Genomic DNA, 16,786 nt, shown 5'->3' on the forward strand with positions numbered 1-16,786 from the left:
ATATTATAATACAGAGTACAGTCAGAGCAATAAACGTAAAAATAAATAAGAGTTTTGCTTACTTTTGCTGAGGGGGTAATAAATCAGCTTACGTAATACTTGAACGGCCACCTACGTACATGAATGTCTCCATCATGGCCGTATATTCATTTGCCTTGACCGTATCATAAAGAAAATCATACAAGGTCATACCTATATGCGTATTGTGGTAGGCGCAGTGCGAGTGGTGCGGGCAGGCGAGGCCGTCGCAGGCCGGCGGCGGGGCGGGGGTGTCCGCGGGTGGTGCGGGTGGTGCGGGTGGTGCGGGGAGGGGCGTGGTGCAGAGGGGCGGGGCCCAGCCGCGCGCGCACACGCAGCGGAAGCCGCCGCCGCCGCCCTCCTCCACGCACGCGCCGCCCGCGCCGCACGGGCCCGACGCGCACGCAGACATCTGCGCGCGCGCACGTTACGTGATACATTTAGTAGCTGCCTTTATACGTAAACTCCTTCACGCGCGCAATCCGCATTTACGGAGGAAATAATGTTAATGTAGGCAAAGAGGACGAACGAAACGAACGAAAGAACGCACGCATCGGAAAATCGCGCATTGTGTTCGTCAATCTTCCGTGTTTTAGCGCCTTTTAATAATATTTTAAATAGCAAATATTAGTTTGTAGAGCAAAGACATAATTACAGATATTGATTATTTATATAATTAAAACGTCTCTTTAGAAATTAAAATATTTGGAATAAAAACACAATTCAAAAAAAATATTACTTATCTTAAACCATACGAATTATCATGCTTTAAAAGAGTAATCACTTTAAAAAAAAAAACTGTGAAATGCACATAATTACGCGAATAAATATGTCTTGTCACACAAATACACGCGCGCACTCCTAATTGCGTGAGAAATAAACGTATCGTGTAACAACTACTAACGATCAAGCAAACAGCAAACTCGCATTCGTTCTCGTTCCTCTAACCTTACATACACCCTCTTTTCCGGGTAAAAGAGCGTCCGTGTAGAAGCAAGTGACGTGTACATACCCTGTGGCATCTCTCGCCGGTGTACCCGGGCAGGCAGGCGCACACGAACCCGCCGTACGTGTCATAACACACGCCACGCCCGCATACCGACGGCTCCTCCTCGCACTCGTTTATGTTAATCTCGCAACGCGCGCCAGTGTACCCTACGAACATACACATATATGATCATAACTTGTAGACAATATGTACAGAAATACATAACAATAGTGTCATCAGTAGATAGTAAAATTAGAAATACATAGAATTCAAAACACGCAAGTTTCTTGCTCGTTCTTATTGTGATGCGATAGTTTTCCGAATGAGCGTTAGTTTAAAAAAATGTGATGACTATTCAATAATGCTTCTATGTAAGTTTATTTGAATAAATGATTTTCTGTTGTATTTTATTCTATTCAATTCAAAACCGACGAATTAAAAATACTTATAGCTCTGTAAAATATCAGATGGGTCATCAATTTAATAACTACTATCACTATTATATAATGGGGTACGATAACAGAAGGATGACAATTTAGGGGTTCTATGGTGATCACCCGCCAAACGGTGGACGAATGCGCTGCATTCGTACACGTCCTGCTAGCAGTGGCCGCTCTATATATACGTACCGGTGGCGGTGCAGTGGCCGCTCTATATATACATACCGATGGCGGTGCAGTGGCCGCTCTATATATACATACCGGTGGCGGTGCAGTGGCCGCTCTATATATACGTACCGGTGGCGGTGCAGTGGCCGCTCTATATATACGTACCGGTGGCGGTGCAGTGGCCGCTCTATATATACATACCGGTGGCGGTGCAGTGGCCGCTCTATATATACATACCGGTGGCGGTGCAGTGGCCTCTCTATATATACATACCGGTGGCGGTGCAGTGGCCGCTCTATATATACATACCGGTGGCGGTGCAGTGGCCTCTCTATATATACATACCGGTGGCGGTGCAGTGGCCGCTCTATATATACGTACCGGTGGCGGTGCAGTGGCCGCTCTATATATACGTACCGGTGGCGGTGCAGTGGCCGCTCTATATATACATACCGGTGGCGGTGCAGTGGCCGCTCTATATATACGTACCGGTGGCGGTGCAGTGGCCGCTCTATATATACATACCGGTGGCGGTGCAGTGGCCGCTCTATATATACGTACCGGTGGCGGTGCAGTGGCCGCTCTATATATACGTACCGGTGGCGGTGCAGTGGCCGCTCTATATATACATACCGGTGGCGGTGCAGTGGCCGCTCTATATATACGTACCGGTGGCGGTGCAGTGGCCGCTCTATATATACATACCGGTGGCGGTGCAGTGGCCGCTCTATATATACGTACCGGTGGCGGTGCAGTCGCAGGTGTAGTCGTTGGGTGCGTCGATGCAGCGTCCGCCGTGCAGACACGCTCCGCCGCCCGCCGCCGCGCACTCGTCCAGGTCCTGCTCGCAGTTGCGGCCCGTGAACCCTGCAACAAGGTCCGAAACATTTCAAAACCATACCAAACACATTGTATATGTTTTTGGATTTGGCTAAAGCTTTTGACATGGTATCCAATAAATTGCTCCTAAAAAAAACTGGAAGAATCAGGTGTCAGACGTCTAGCATTAAATAGGTTCAGCAAATACTCAAATAACAGAAGGCATTGCCTAAAGTTAGCACAGTTTGGAAGCAATGGTCCAACCATAAACTTTGGATTTCCGCAGGGTAGCATTCTCGGACCCACATTATTTAAATTATACCTCAGTGATATCCATAATATTAAGTTTGCAAAATTATTAAATTATATATTATGCTGATGACAAATCCATTGCACACAACCATACAAAAGATCAAATATTTCCTTTTTACAATATTGTAATACAACAACAAAAAATACAAATAACTGTTTGAAAGTGTTTTGCTTTTAATAAAAAAGAACGAGAAAAGCTGGAAGTATTAAACATCAAGCTATGAACCTAAGCATTTGATCAATAAGCAAGTAACAGTGCATCCCCATGCGATGAGGTGGATCAAAGAATAGAAGCGATCACTATTTAATTAAAATAAAGCAGCAGGTAAGAGGTGGTAGGATTTGGTGCGAGAAGTGCCGGAGTCTCCGGCAATTGTTGTACACGCGGGAATCAGCTAAAACGAAAGAAATTATGTGTAAATGTAGAAAAAAAGAGTGGTCGTAGAGGCGGGGGTGGTGTACCTGGCGGACAGTCGCAGACGTAGGAGGTGGCGCCGGGCGGCACGCTGCAGCTGCCGTTGTTGCGGCACGGGCCCGCCACGCACACCGGGTCCAGGGACACCTCCAGCTCGCAGTGCCGACCTGCGGGCGCACACCAACTGTTACGCATACTCTATATATATATACAGAGAATTGTGAGTTACGTCGATTGTTTGTAGCGTGGACTGATAACACCATATCAGGTTGACCTCCATACGGTTCCCACTGGTTACCTCATCTGGTATGGATAAATTGGTTTTCAAAAAAACTTATCTTAATTCTTATCCTGTTTATGACCGAGAGTGAATACAGACTGACTTGGTATCTATCTTATCCTAATTCCAAGCGAGCCAGACGCTGATCCAGCAAGGTGTGGTCGCCAAGGCAGCACTATAGGCTACAGAGCCGAAGTATAACAGGACGCACAATTACATTATCATACATTAAAAAAAAGAACTCTTCTCTACTTAACTCTATATTTTACACTAGCTTTTGCCCGCGGCTTCGCTCGTTAATTTATCCCCTTAGGGATGGAATTTATCAAAATCCTTTCTTAGGGGATGCCTACGTCATAGTAGCTTTATGTATGCAAAGTCTCAGCCCGATCGATTTATAATTGACAAAGTTTCGTACAAACTTTCATCCCATATTTTATCCCCTTAGGGATAGAATTAATCAAAATCCCTTCTTAGCGGATGCCTACGTCATAACATCTACCTGCATGCCAAATTTGAGCCCGATCCGTCCAGTGGTTTGGGCTGTGCGTTGATAGATCACTATGTCAGTCACCTTTGAGTTATATATATTTAGATAGAGAGCAAACAAATTATGTTATATACAGACAAAAAAAATGTATCAATGTATTTATATCAGTTGTCCAGTACTCACAACATAAGCTTTGCTTAGCTTGGGACTCAATGGCGCTGGGTAAACTGTGGTGAGAATTACTATTATTATAGATGTGGTAGTCACCGTGGTAAGGCGGCGTGCAGAGGCAGGTGTAGTCGCCGCGGGCGTCCTCGAGGCAGCGAGCGCCGTGCAGGCAGGCCCCCGACGCGCACGGCGGGCCCGCGTCCACCTCGCAGTTGTTGCCCGTGTACCGCGCCGTGCAGTGGCACTCGTACCTGCACATCACCGTCGTGCATGACAATAGTTGTTCATTCACTGGATTTTCATTTAATGTTAGACATACACACCTATATAAATATACATTGTAAATAAACTGGCCTTAAAGAAATAAGTAGTTCAATTGAGTTTCTTGCCAGGTCTCAATTGGATCTATATATTGAACTGGATGGTAGGGAAAAATTATAATATAAAAAATTCACGTTCATAAGCGGCTAAAATGTCCTACGTGAATAAATGATTTTTTTATTTGAAGTTGAATTTACCACCACATCATATGTCATGTCATACATTGTAAATACACACTTCTACTGCAATCATGGTTAAACACAAACATAATTCACTTAGCCTCTCCAGGGGCGGACCTACCTAAGGGCTTCTTGAGCCGCAGTCCAGGGCCCTATGAATACAAGGGGCCCTCAACCCCCCTTTGAAAACAATAGGCGACATATTGAATTTAAAAAATCATAATATTAAAATACCTATCATAAGGTTGGCAACACTGAGATCTGAGAAACGGGGAATTCTCCATCGCTTATTTTTGGTCGGTGTTTCTTTTTAGTTGAGTAATATGATTAGGTTGGCCCTAAGTAGTTTTAGCCCATAGTCCAACAAGTTCACGATCCGCCCCAGAGGCTCTCTTCCTCACACTTTCTCTCTGTCATTCAATAGATGGCTGGGTTCTTTTACTGTGGCAACATATCATTGATATCTTGTATAACTTCGAGTTAGTGTACGTGTTAAGTTGGGCTAAAAAGGACTTGTATCCAGAGCCGTAAAACTAAATAAAAAAAAATCTGACATGACAATTATAATAGTATTTAGTATTTTTCTTATTGATTTATATGTGTATTTAATTTATTTTTACTAAAAAATATTCTGTCATTGTGTTATGGATCTTATAAATGTTTTTTTTAATACAGTTCTATAATTTTTTGCATAGATTTTTAGTATATATATTTAAAAACACACCTGTCGTGTCTGGATATGCAGGTCCCGTGTCGCATGCACGGCTCATTGTAGCAGTGGTCTTTCGGTGGTATCCTCAATACATCCTTCCCATCTTTACCTGTAAATAACAACGCACATATTAATTTGTTTCTTATTAATAAAATAGCAATAAATAACCCGACGAATCCGAGAAAGAAGTATCAATTTGGCTACTAACATTCGTCGGTGGAGAGTGGGCAGTGTCCGAAGACAACGTTGCTGAACTGTGCGTTGGCCGCGTGGAACTCGAGCTGGGGCCCCTCATGGATGCAGCCGCTGAACACGTTGCCCACCAGCACCTCCGCGCCGCCCGCCTCCAGCGCGCCCGGCGACAGCAGCTCCGGGTTCCACGTTACATTTGAGATCACCTGCAACACAACACTCATATTCAAGTTTCACAAAGCCATATCATATGACACGTTTTAAAATTATATTTATACGTTTTAGTATATGTGAGAAAGAGAAGGAAGTATCGTCGTCTCTGGCGCACACAGCTGGCGTCATGTGGCTATTAAACTTTGAACTTTTGAGCAAAATGTTTGTTTAGTCTTTATGGTTCCTTGAATAGAATCTTAATAACGAGAAAAAAGTACTGAACGGATTTTGAGGAAATTTTACAGTAATATAGCTTATACATCAGAATGACACATAGTCTATATTTATTATAGAAATTAAATGCGGGTGAAACCGTTGGTACAGCGTATTATAAACGTGAAAGTTTATGATATGAGTTTATTATATATGTTTGTTACTCTTTCACGCAAAAACTACTTAACGGATTTTTATAAAACTTTACAGTAACAATGCTTATGGGTCATAATAACACATAGGCTATACTTTTTATTGAAATTTAACGCGGATGAAGCCGCGTGCATAGCTAATCATCCTTAAAAAAACTTAAGACTTAGTACCACATTTGACGAGTATAACGTTGGATCTTACCATAGAGTCTTTGTCCAGCTCTAGTAGGAGCGCGGGCGGGTTGGGCCGGTAGCGGAGCGCGACCCAGTGCCAGCGGTTGTCGAGGGTCTCCTTGGCGATGCCCTCCTGCCGCGTGGCCTGCGTCGGCAGCGCCCATGACACCACCACCTGCTCATACAGCGCCGTCACATGCAGAGTGTACCGCTCGAACCGCTGCGAGAACAACTCACCACCTGCAAATAGAATAAAATAGAAAATCATTTATTCAAATAAACTTAATTTAAGCACTTTTGAATAGTCATAATATTTTTTTAATCTACCACTCATTCGGAAAGCTGTCTCACCACAAGAAGAACGAGCAAGAAACTTGTGTGTTGCTCTTTTAAATAATCCTTGTAAGTTCACATTATACAATTTGAAATGTGTGAATACAAACTACCAACCAGCACTGGGGTTAAATATAACTACACAATAAGATTAAATCAGTCGTAATGATAGAGCAGACCAGTCCCTACAAGGAGCACTCGTTCACGAGTATGACGGATGAAATAATAATAATCTCAGGACAATCTATACGTCTATACATATAAATAAAATTGGAGTGTCTGTTTGTAATATTGAAATAACCGGATTTTACTATATGCATATGAATATAAATACGGTACATACACCCAAAATAACAATTTTTACCATTTTTGTCTGTCTGTATGTCTGTTTCTTGCGGCTAATCTCTGAATGGCTGGACCGATTTTGACGAGATTTTTATTGGTAGGTAGCTGACGTAATAAGGAGTAACTTAGGCTACTTTTATTTTAGAAAAATAAAGTTAAATTCCACGCGGACGAAATCGCGTGAACAGCTAGTTTACTAATATGAACGAGATGAGATGAGAGAGATGAGATGAGACAAGGATGGAAAGAGAGAGGATGCAGTTGAAGTCAACTACCCTTATATTGAACTTGGCTCTCATTTCACATTTATGTTTTTGATGGGATTATTATTATTATAATACACATAAACACAAAATTATTAGCGTGCGAGGATCGAACTTGCGACCATCGGCAATAAAGCAACGCCGCCAAAAAATTAACATATACAAAATAACTGTACTTTATAAGAAACTAACTACTCGCACCGGCTTCGCACGGGTGTACATGTATTATACATATAAACCTTCCTCTTGAATCACTCTATCTATTAAAAAAGACCGCTTCAAAATCCGTTGCGTAGTTTTAAAGATTTAAGCATACATAGGGACGGACAGACAGCGACAGCGACTTTGTTTTATACTATGTAATGAAGTACAGCACAGATACTGTTAGTGCGCGGTTAATGGAGACGTTGGCCTGTAATTAATGAAATTATATCAGATGCAATCTAAACAGTAATGTGTTAATTTTATTTTCATGTATGTACCGTATTTACATTCATATGCATGTAGTAAAAAACTGTTATTTCAATATTACAAACAGACACTCCAATTTTATTTAGATGTATAGACTAGCTTTCACTTTCACTCGCATACAAATAGCCTGTGTTATTCTGATGTATAAACTATACCTACTGTAAGTTTCATGAAAATCCGTTCAGTATTTGTTACCTGGAAGAGTTACAAACATCCATACTCACAAACATACGCGTTTATTACATTAATAAGTTTATTTTTGTGTCAGAAAACAGTTAATATGTTCGAGAGGTGCGTATGGATTTCTTATCCAATAAAAAACAACATGTGAAATAGAAATAGAAATAGAAATAATCTTTATTCAAACAATCTTAATATAAGCCCTTTTTTACGAAAGCCAAGGACATATATCCACGTAACACTCGTAATGCAGAGAGGTTAGTTTTAGACATTATCCCGAGAACATCACTGTACCAAAATAATAGCACTGCTATTATTTTGGTACAGTGGTTGGTATTTATTTATTAAAATATCATTTCTTCTTATAACTTAGAATAATATACTGTAGCCTAAGGTCTAACTTGGCTAGTTTTCATATACGAAATATGCTGTAGCCTTCGCAAGTTCTAAACATGTTACTTGTCGGTTCCTATTTTATTATTAGTAGTAACTAGCAATCGAAAGTAATAATTGGTATATGAGAACTGGCCAAGTCAGACCTTAGGCTACAGTATATTATCCTAAGTTATAAGAAGAAATGATATTTTATATTGTTATAAATACATTTCAGGACAGACCATTGAACTTGGCACCCATTTAGATCTCACCTCTTTTGTCGTAGTAGTCAACAATCAAGGCATATATCATAATATTAAACTCGGCTATCATTTCACATTTATGTTTTTGATGGGATCGTATTTACTGAGCAAGGCCTATTACTCACTAAACGATTACTTGAATGACGAGCGTGCATGGCAATAGTTTTCATGTTCGGGATTTTCATTTCATGTTAGACATAGACACCTATATATTGTAAATACCTATGCATTGTAAATAAACTAGATTAAAAAAAAAAGTAATTCAATTGAGTCTCTTGCCAGTTCTTCTCGATTGGATCTATATACCGAACTGGACGGTAGGGAAAAAAATATAATGTAAAAACTGGACGTTTATAAGCGGCTAAAATGTCCAACTTGAATAAATGATTTACAAATTTAAATGCCGTGGAACATTTCTGTGTAATTTGTAATGGTTTCAATTAAAAAGTGAAACGTTAAGAGAAAATATGTTTGTAATTGCATTTATTACGTTTTTGTAGGTAGTTGAATAAGCATAATATTTAATATCACGCCCATTTGTAGATTTCACCGACAAATCACTGAGTTAACATTTAATAATCATAATTACAAGGCAATTCACACAGCGCCATCCAGACCCAAGTTAAAGCTAACTAAAGCCTGTGTTATAGGTACTAGATGACTGATACAAACACATAGATATTTTTTTTGTAAATACATACATATTATACATAGAAAACACCCGGACCGACACAAATAATCATACTCATGAATGAATATTTGTGCCGTGCGAGAAATCGAACCCGCGATAATCGGAATAAAAGCGATGTGCTTAACTGCTAGACCACAGAGGTAAAATAATTATCAATCGATGATTGATAAATTTTTTGTTTCATAATTACCTATTAACATTATCCTTCTATTAATATAAATTCTTACTAATATTATAAATTCGAAAGTAACTCTGCCTGTCTGTCTGTTGCACTTTTACGCCAAAACCATTTTTTATTAAGAGTTTTGGGCTATTGTCTGGTGCTAAGACCTGTAATACTGCGACCTGCATAGATCTATTGGGTTCGTCCTTCGTTACATTGTGATTTGGTACACAGATAGTTCAGAACGGACATTTTATTATAAAAAAAAGGGTTGTAAGGGGTTGAAAGGAGAGACAACAGATTGTACAGAAGAATCACCACTTTTAAAGTTTGAAACTTATTTTGCAGAATAAGTGTTAGAATATAAAAAATATGACTATTCAAAAGTGCTTATATTAAGTTTATTAGAGTAAAGATTTTTTCTATTCTATTCTACATATTACGATGACGACCTCGATGGTCTAGTGGTTAACACACCGCTTTACGTTCGATGGTCGCGGGTTCTTAGTGGTTTAGCACACCGCCTCCGTTCGATGGTCACGGGTTTGATTCCTCGCACGGCACAAACATTTGTAATCATGAGTATGAATGTTTGTATCGGTCTGCGTGTTTATTATGTATGATCTGTATGTATTCACGAAAAAAAAATATATCTATGTATTTGTATCAGTTGTCTAGTACCCATAACACAAACTTTAGCTAGCTTAACTTGAGACTAGATGGCGCTGCGTGAATTGTCCTGAGATTATTATTATTACAACTCTGTGAGCAACTCACAAGTTTCTTGTGATTACATTCCCAATGAGTGGTAGAATCAAAATATGACTATTCAAAAGTGCTTGTAATGAGTTTATTTGAATAAAGATTATTTCTATTACAACTTCTTGTTGTAGATACAGTTGAATGTACGCTCACAAGTGTGTTATGTCGTTAGCATATGACGTAAGAACCTGCGTCCCATGCGTGAAACACGAGTACGCGAGCCGGGCGTGGGCAGTCACCGCTGAGTCGTGGGGAGTGAGCAACCAACTAGCTTAACTTCACTACATAGTATAAAACAAAGTCGCTGTCGCTGTCTGTCCCTATGTATGCTTAAATCTTTCAAATTACGCAACGGATTCTGAAGCAGTTTTTTTTAATAGATAGAGTGATTCTAGAGGAAGGTTTATAATGTAAGCCTTCCTCTTTCTTTCTTTTTTTTTTTTTTTTTTTTTTTTTTTTTTTTTTTTTTTTTTTTTTTTTTTTTTTTTTTTTTTTCTCGACTGGCAACATTACCGATAACTGTCTTTGTCAGCTGGCCGTAATAATTAAATACTTTTATATAATTTATTACTCCATTTTTTTAGTGAAATTGATATAATTAGTGAGTTTAAGCTATAAGAAGCATCGATTGTTGTTTGTGTTCATTTTTATATAGTATTAGTGTACAAAAATCGACACAAATATTTCCTACCGGTCAACTGTCAAAGTTCGTAATAAACTTATATTTACATCAATCTTGTATATGTTATCGCGTAATTCAATTTAAATTATTATAACATTCCTTTATTATTGCTTATTTTGTGTTACATGTTAATATTGTGGTAATTTTAAAAGTGAATTCAAGTTGTGCGTCGAGGAAAAAAATATTACCCACTAACCAAATATTATTGTAAGTACTAACTGTAAGTTCTTACAAATAATAATCTTTAGTATTGTTATTTATAATTAACATATTTACTAACATTACTTACATATTATATATTTATAAATAAATTTTTTTGTAAGGAAATAGCACAAGTTTTAAATTCCATTAAGTTCCTTTATATTTAAATTTATTAATCAGCATATTTAATAATGATGTCCAGAAGAGCCTGTGATCTTGATGCTAAACTTAAGGTGGCACTCGTTGAATTAAAGAAAACCCAAGACTTGAATAAAGTATTGTTACAGGAACGGATGATAGTGAAATAGAGATGAAATCTCTATTTGACAAATATGTGGCCCTGAAGGGGGAACTTGTAAACATTAATGTATTCTGTGAAGACCTACGCGTTGACAGGGATAGACTTCAGGAAATTGTTAATGAATATGATCACTGCAGGGACACATATGAGTCAAATCTACAGCGTATCACTCACCTCGAGAGACGCCTTGAGGAAGCTCAAGCACATAGTGAATCTATGTTGGAACACAAACGGGTGAGTAGCTATAACAACACCTTAGATCTGTATACAGAATTGTTAAATGTCACTTGTGATCAAAAGTCTACTCAGCCGTTGGTGACCATAGATTTAACAAATACACCCAGCTCAAATAGTTGTACTAGTCAATTTAATAGTGTCAATAAATTAAAAAAATATATAAAATTAAACAAATTTATTAAAAAGTCAGAGAAGTTAGTGAGAACTCATACTAAATGTTTAAAATCTATAAATATTAGAAGACAAAAATTAGACCTGTTACAAGAACTTCAAAATTGTAAAACAAATTTACATGATAAAGATTTGGAACAAAATAAATTAAAGAGTAAAATTCAAGAGTTAGAATCTTTATTATATAATTTAACAAATAAATATGAGTGTGCTCAACATGAAATTAATAACTATAGTAAATCACTGGATAAATTAATAGAGTTGGGAAATTACAACATGGAGCGGTTCACCTCATTGACAGAGAAATGTTGTTGTGAGACACCTGAATCTCCAGAATCTTGTCAATATAGCCCTATTGGAAATAACAATAAGTCAATCACATCAGTCTTGACTGAGTCAATCACTCCTTGTTCAAATTTACTCAATTCTAACTTGTCTTTAAAAACTGATAATTGTAATATTGCACCAGTACGAAGGACAATTATTTATTCAGATGAATATGGTAAGGGTTTGGGCCGTTCATTATCAGAAAGTTTATCTCAACATGTTATAAATAATTGTCTACCTGGTGCTTCATTGCCTAATATTTTAAATAAGGTGGTTAATGGTAGGTATGATAAGTTAACCACATTAGTCATTGCTTTAGGCAACTGTTTATATGTAAAAAAAAGTCATGTCATTAAACTTGTAAACTCTTTGCTTAATATTGCTGAGCTGGGCATAGGTAAAATAATTTTATGTGCATTTCCTTACTGTCGTTCTCTGACTATTGAACAAAATAAGTTCATATATTATATTAATAATTTAATTTATAATATGACTTGTCGTCATAATGACTTTTTATTTTTTGATAGTAACAAATTTGTTACAAACTTTTGTATGACTGGAGATAGATTTTATCTGCCTAAAAAACAAATAAGAAATATAGCTAGTTTACTAGCTTATAATATAAATGACCCCATTATAAGTAATATAATGGGTTGCACTAATCCAATTAGTAGTACTTGTACTAATGCTAATACTAAACATACTGAACATATTGACATAAATATGGATTCTAGCAAGAATCATTTTATTTACAATAATTTAAATATGACTGCAGATTTAAACTGCTGAAAAAGACAAAGGGAAAGCTATCAGAATTGAAAATTGTTCACCAGAACATACAAAGTTTTCTCGGCTGTGAATTAATTATTCAATTGTTTTTAGAAAAAAATAATATAGATGTTCTATGTTTAACTGAACATTGGCTCAAAGTGAGCAATATGATGTTAAGCTTAAATAATTATAATATTGTCAGCTGCTTTAATAGAAAAATAGTAAATAGAGGAGGTTCCATGATATTGGTGAAAAATAATATAAAAGTAAAAGAACGTAGTGATATTGGCAATCTTTCCGTTGAGTGTTGTATTGAAATTTCCTGTGTGGAACTAGAAAATTATATAGTTATGTGTGTATATAGACCTCCAAATAGTGATTATAATTTATTTGAAGAGGTAATGGAGGATATTTTAAAAAGAGTATTTAATATTAACAAAAAAATTATAGTGTGTGGTGATTTCAATGTTGACATTTTATCACATAACACCACAAAAACTAAATTAATGAGTTTATTTCAATCTTTTGACTTGAGTAATGTCTTCCACGAACCCACTCGTATCACAGCCACGTCTGCTACTTGTTTGGATAACATATTTAGCAACAGTGAATATTTAGATAAAATAATAATAAACAACCTTCCTTCTGATCACTGTGGTCAAATAGTAATTTTTCCAAATCACGTAAACAAAATTAGGAAAATTAATTTATTAAAAAGAGACTTGACTGGTTATAAGATAAATAAATTTAAAATATCAGTTCGTAGTAAATTAGATTTTTGTCCTCAATCTGATGAACCCAACAAACTTTATACAGATTTCTTCAATATTGTTTCTTACGAATATAATAAGGCTTTTAACAAAAAAACTATCAGTATTAGTAACAAAACAAAATTTTCAGAATGGGCTACAAAGGGAATTCATAAAAGTAGAAATATATTATTTGATTTATATGATCAAAAAAAATACCGTTTCGATAGTACATTCGTAAATTATGTAAAAAGATACTCAAAAACTTTTAAAAAGGTATGTAATGTAGCAAAGTCTAATTATCTAAATAAAAAAATTAAAGAATCCAAGGATAAGATTAGGACAGTGTGGAATATTATTAATAGAGAAACTGGCAAAGTTAAAAGTCCATATAATGATTTTACGTTAAATTATAATGATAAACTAGTAACGTCCACGAAAGAAATAGTCAATATTTTTGAAAAATTTTTTGCTAGTATTCCAACTGATATTACGTCCTCTTTGGACTCTTCTCCAAGTACAGCTAAATCATTCCTTATTGACAATGTTGCTTCGTGTCCGGTTACATTTAAATTTACATTTATTGACATTGCTACAATTACGAAAACATTTAAACAATTAAATTTAAAAAATACTGAAGACCATTGGGGCATGTCTGTTAAAGTTATTAACACCGCTATAGATGTTATTGCTCCATATTTAGTAACTATCTTCAATAAATGTATTTTTGACGGTGTTTTTCCCAATTTAATGAAACATAGCAAAATAACTCCACTTTTTAAGTTAGGGGATAAAACTGAAGTAGGTAATTATAGGCCCATTTCTATCTTACCAGTACTAAGTAAAGTGTTTGAAAAAATTATGCTCAATCAGATGCTTCAACACTTTAAAATAAATAGACTGCTTCACAGTCGGCAATTTGGTTTCACAGCCGGTAAATCAACTACTGACGCTGGTGTAGCTTTAATGAAACACATTTTTGACTGTTGGGAGAGGTCTCAGGATGCTATCGGTGTATTCTGTGACCTCTCAAAAGCATTTGATTGCGTTGATCATGAAACACTCTTACTCAAATTAGAACATTACGGTATTAGATATGAAGCACTATGCATGATGAAATCCTATCTAAATAATAGAATGCAAGTTGTTGAAATAAATGGTGTAAAGTCTGAGGGAACTAGTATTAAAATGGGTGTTCCTCAGGGCTCTATTCTGGGTCCTTTCTTATTTTTAGTTTACATAAACGATCTTCCTTATATGGTAGAAAAGATAGCTGACATAGTTCTGTTTGCTGATGATACTTCATTAGTATTCAAAGTCAATCGACATATTGATGATATGGACGAAGTAAACGGTTCTCTCTCTTATGTTTTAAACTGGTTTACGGCAAATAATATGCTACTAAATGCAAATAAAACTAAATGTATCAAATTTACTCTCCCCAATGTAAGGCCGGTAGATTCAAAAATCGTATTGGACAATAAATCTATTAATTTTGTTGACGATACTGTATTTCTAGGTATCACATTAGATTCCAAGTTGCAATGGGGTGCTCATATTACTAAATTGGCGAGTCGACTTAGTTCTGCCGCTTATGCGGTAAGAAGAATTAGACAATTAACAGACGTGGCAACGGCTAAACTTGTCTATTTTAGCTATTTCCATAGCATTATGTCGTATGGTATTTTGTTATGGGGCAAAGCAGCTGATATAAATACAATATTTACTTTACAAAAGAGGGCCATTCGCTCCATTTATGGTATGGGTTCCAGGGAGTCATTGCGAGAGTGTTTTAAGGAATCAAATATCCTCACCGTTGCTTCTCAATACATTTATGAAAATATCATGTATGCCAGAAGGAATATAGACAGATTCAAAAGAGTTAGTGATTGCACTAATAAAAGCTTACGTAACAATAACAAACTGATTTTACCTAAATGTCGTTTGGCTAAAGTTAGTAATTCGTTTTATGGCAATTGCGTAAGGTTTTACAATAAAATACCAGAGTATGTTATAAATCTGCCAGAAAAAAGATTTAAATGTCAAATAAAACAGTTCCTTTGCAAAAAAGCTTACTATAAAATTGAAGAATTCGTTAACGATAATAATGTTTTTATAGAAAAACTTTAAATCCATAGCACTGACAATATTATCTGATTACATTAATAATGAGTGCGTAGCGACTTCTATGTTGATTATCGCATGCCTCTTACTTGTTATACTGTAATTATTTATATAAAAAAAAACATCTATTAAAAAGAGCAACACACAAGTTTCTTGCTCATTCTTCTTGTGATGAATCTGCATTCCGAATGAGTGGTAGAATCAAAATATGACTATTCAAAAGTGCTTGTAATGAGTTTATTTGAATAAAGATTATTTCTATTTCTATTTCTTTCCTTTTTATAACAATAATTATTCTATGCACCACCTATGGTTGACTGGTAGAAAATGCCGCATGGTGTTAAGTCCGCCAAATGTACTGTACTATACATATATTGTATTGCGTGTATTAAAGTTAAATAAATAAATAAATGAAATAAATTATATATGTGTTAACTATCGTGTGACGCACCATTAATTAAAAATGGTAAAGTCAATAATCATGTAACCTGAAACGGAACGTCAGAGGCCAGAGCCAAAGTAATCTATGTGACATTGACAAGTGGATGACGGAATTGAACGTAAGCAGCGGGAGTTTTGGAGCGAAAGTGTTTATATTATTATAAAAACAAATAAGAGATAGGTAATTGTGAATATTGTAGGCATTGAGGTGTTTCTCTCCTGACTAACCGGCATTACGCCTAAGTCGTCAGGATACTAGTGATTTTAAAAGTTCAGAAGCGGTACCAATCCCGCCTACAAATTCGACCGTAAGGTAATTCTGACTAGAAGTTGTGGTAAGTCAGTTTACGTTAATAACACGCATACCATTAAACGCAGTATCTCACTTGTTTTATTGAACTTTTGGATGAATTGCTTTCTACATATTAAATAGATTTAGTATGTACGATAACTTGCGAGAGTAATGACATGACATGTAGCACGATATTGAGGTATACAATATACCTAAGAAAGAAGTATTATGAATACATTAAGTATAAAACAACATGGATATCTAATTAGTTTAAAATACAGAGTAACTATTGTTATGTTATTAATGCCTATGATAGAGTATGATAGGATATCAACAGATTAGAAACAGTGACATTAACTATGTTGACATACAGGTTGAACATGAGAACAC

At 36.3% G+C, this 16,786-nt stretch overlaps 1 protein-coding gene across 1 annotated transcript in view; it reads right to left on the reverse strand.

Annotated features, from left to right (window-relative positions):
- LOC131846177 (protein crumbs) overlaps positions 1–9,375 on the reverse strand; it is a 67,620-nt gene extending 58,245 nt beyond the window's left edge. Inside the window, exons 1-9 of the mRNA XM_059195417.1 lie at positions 9,366–9,375; positions 6,283–6,494; positions 5,519–5,708; positions 5,323–5,419; positions 4,198–4,349; positions 3,208–3,327; positions 2,356–2,481; positions 1,031–1,173; positions 193–430 (exon numbers count right to left, since the gene is read on the reverse strand). Coding sequence (XP_059051400.1) covers positions 193–430; positions 1,031–1,173; positions 2,356–2,481; positions 3,208–3,327; positions 4,198–4,349; positions 5,323–5,419; positions 5,519–5,708; positions 6,283–6,494; positions 9,366–9,375 — 1,288 coding nt within the window. The remainder of the gene's footprint in view (positions 1–192; positions 431–1,030; positions 1,174–2,355; positions 2,482–3,207; positions 3,328–4,197; positions 4,350–5,322; positions 5,420–5,518; positions 5,709–6,282; positions 6,495–9,365) is intronic.
- Positions 9,376–16,786: the final 7,411 nt, after the last annotated feature.

Source organism: Achroia grisella, unplaced genomic scaffold (genome assembly GCF_030625045.1).
Source record: "Achroia grisella isolate CSIRO2021 unplaced genomic scaffold, CSIRO_AGI_Agris_v1 utg503, whole genome shotgun sequence".
NCBI classification, from domain to species: Eukaryota; Metazoa; Arthropoda; class Insecta; order Lepidoptera; family Pyralidae; genus Achroia; species Achroia grisella.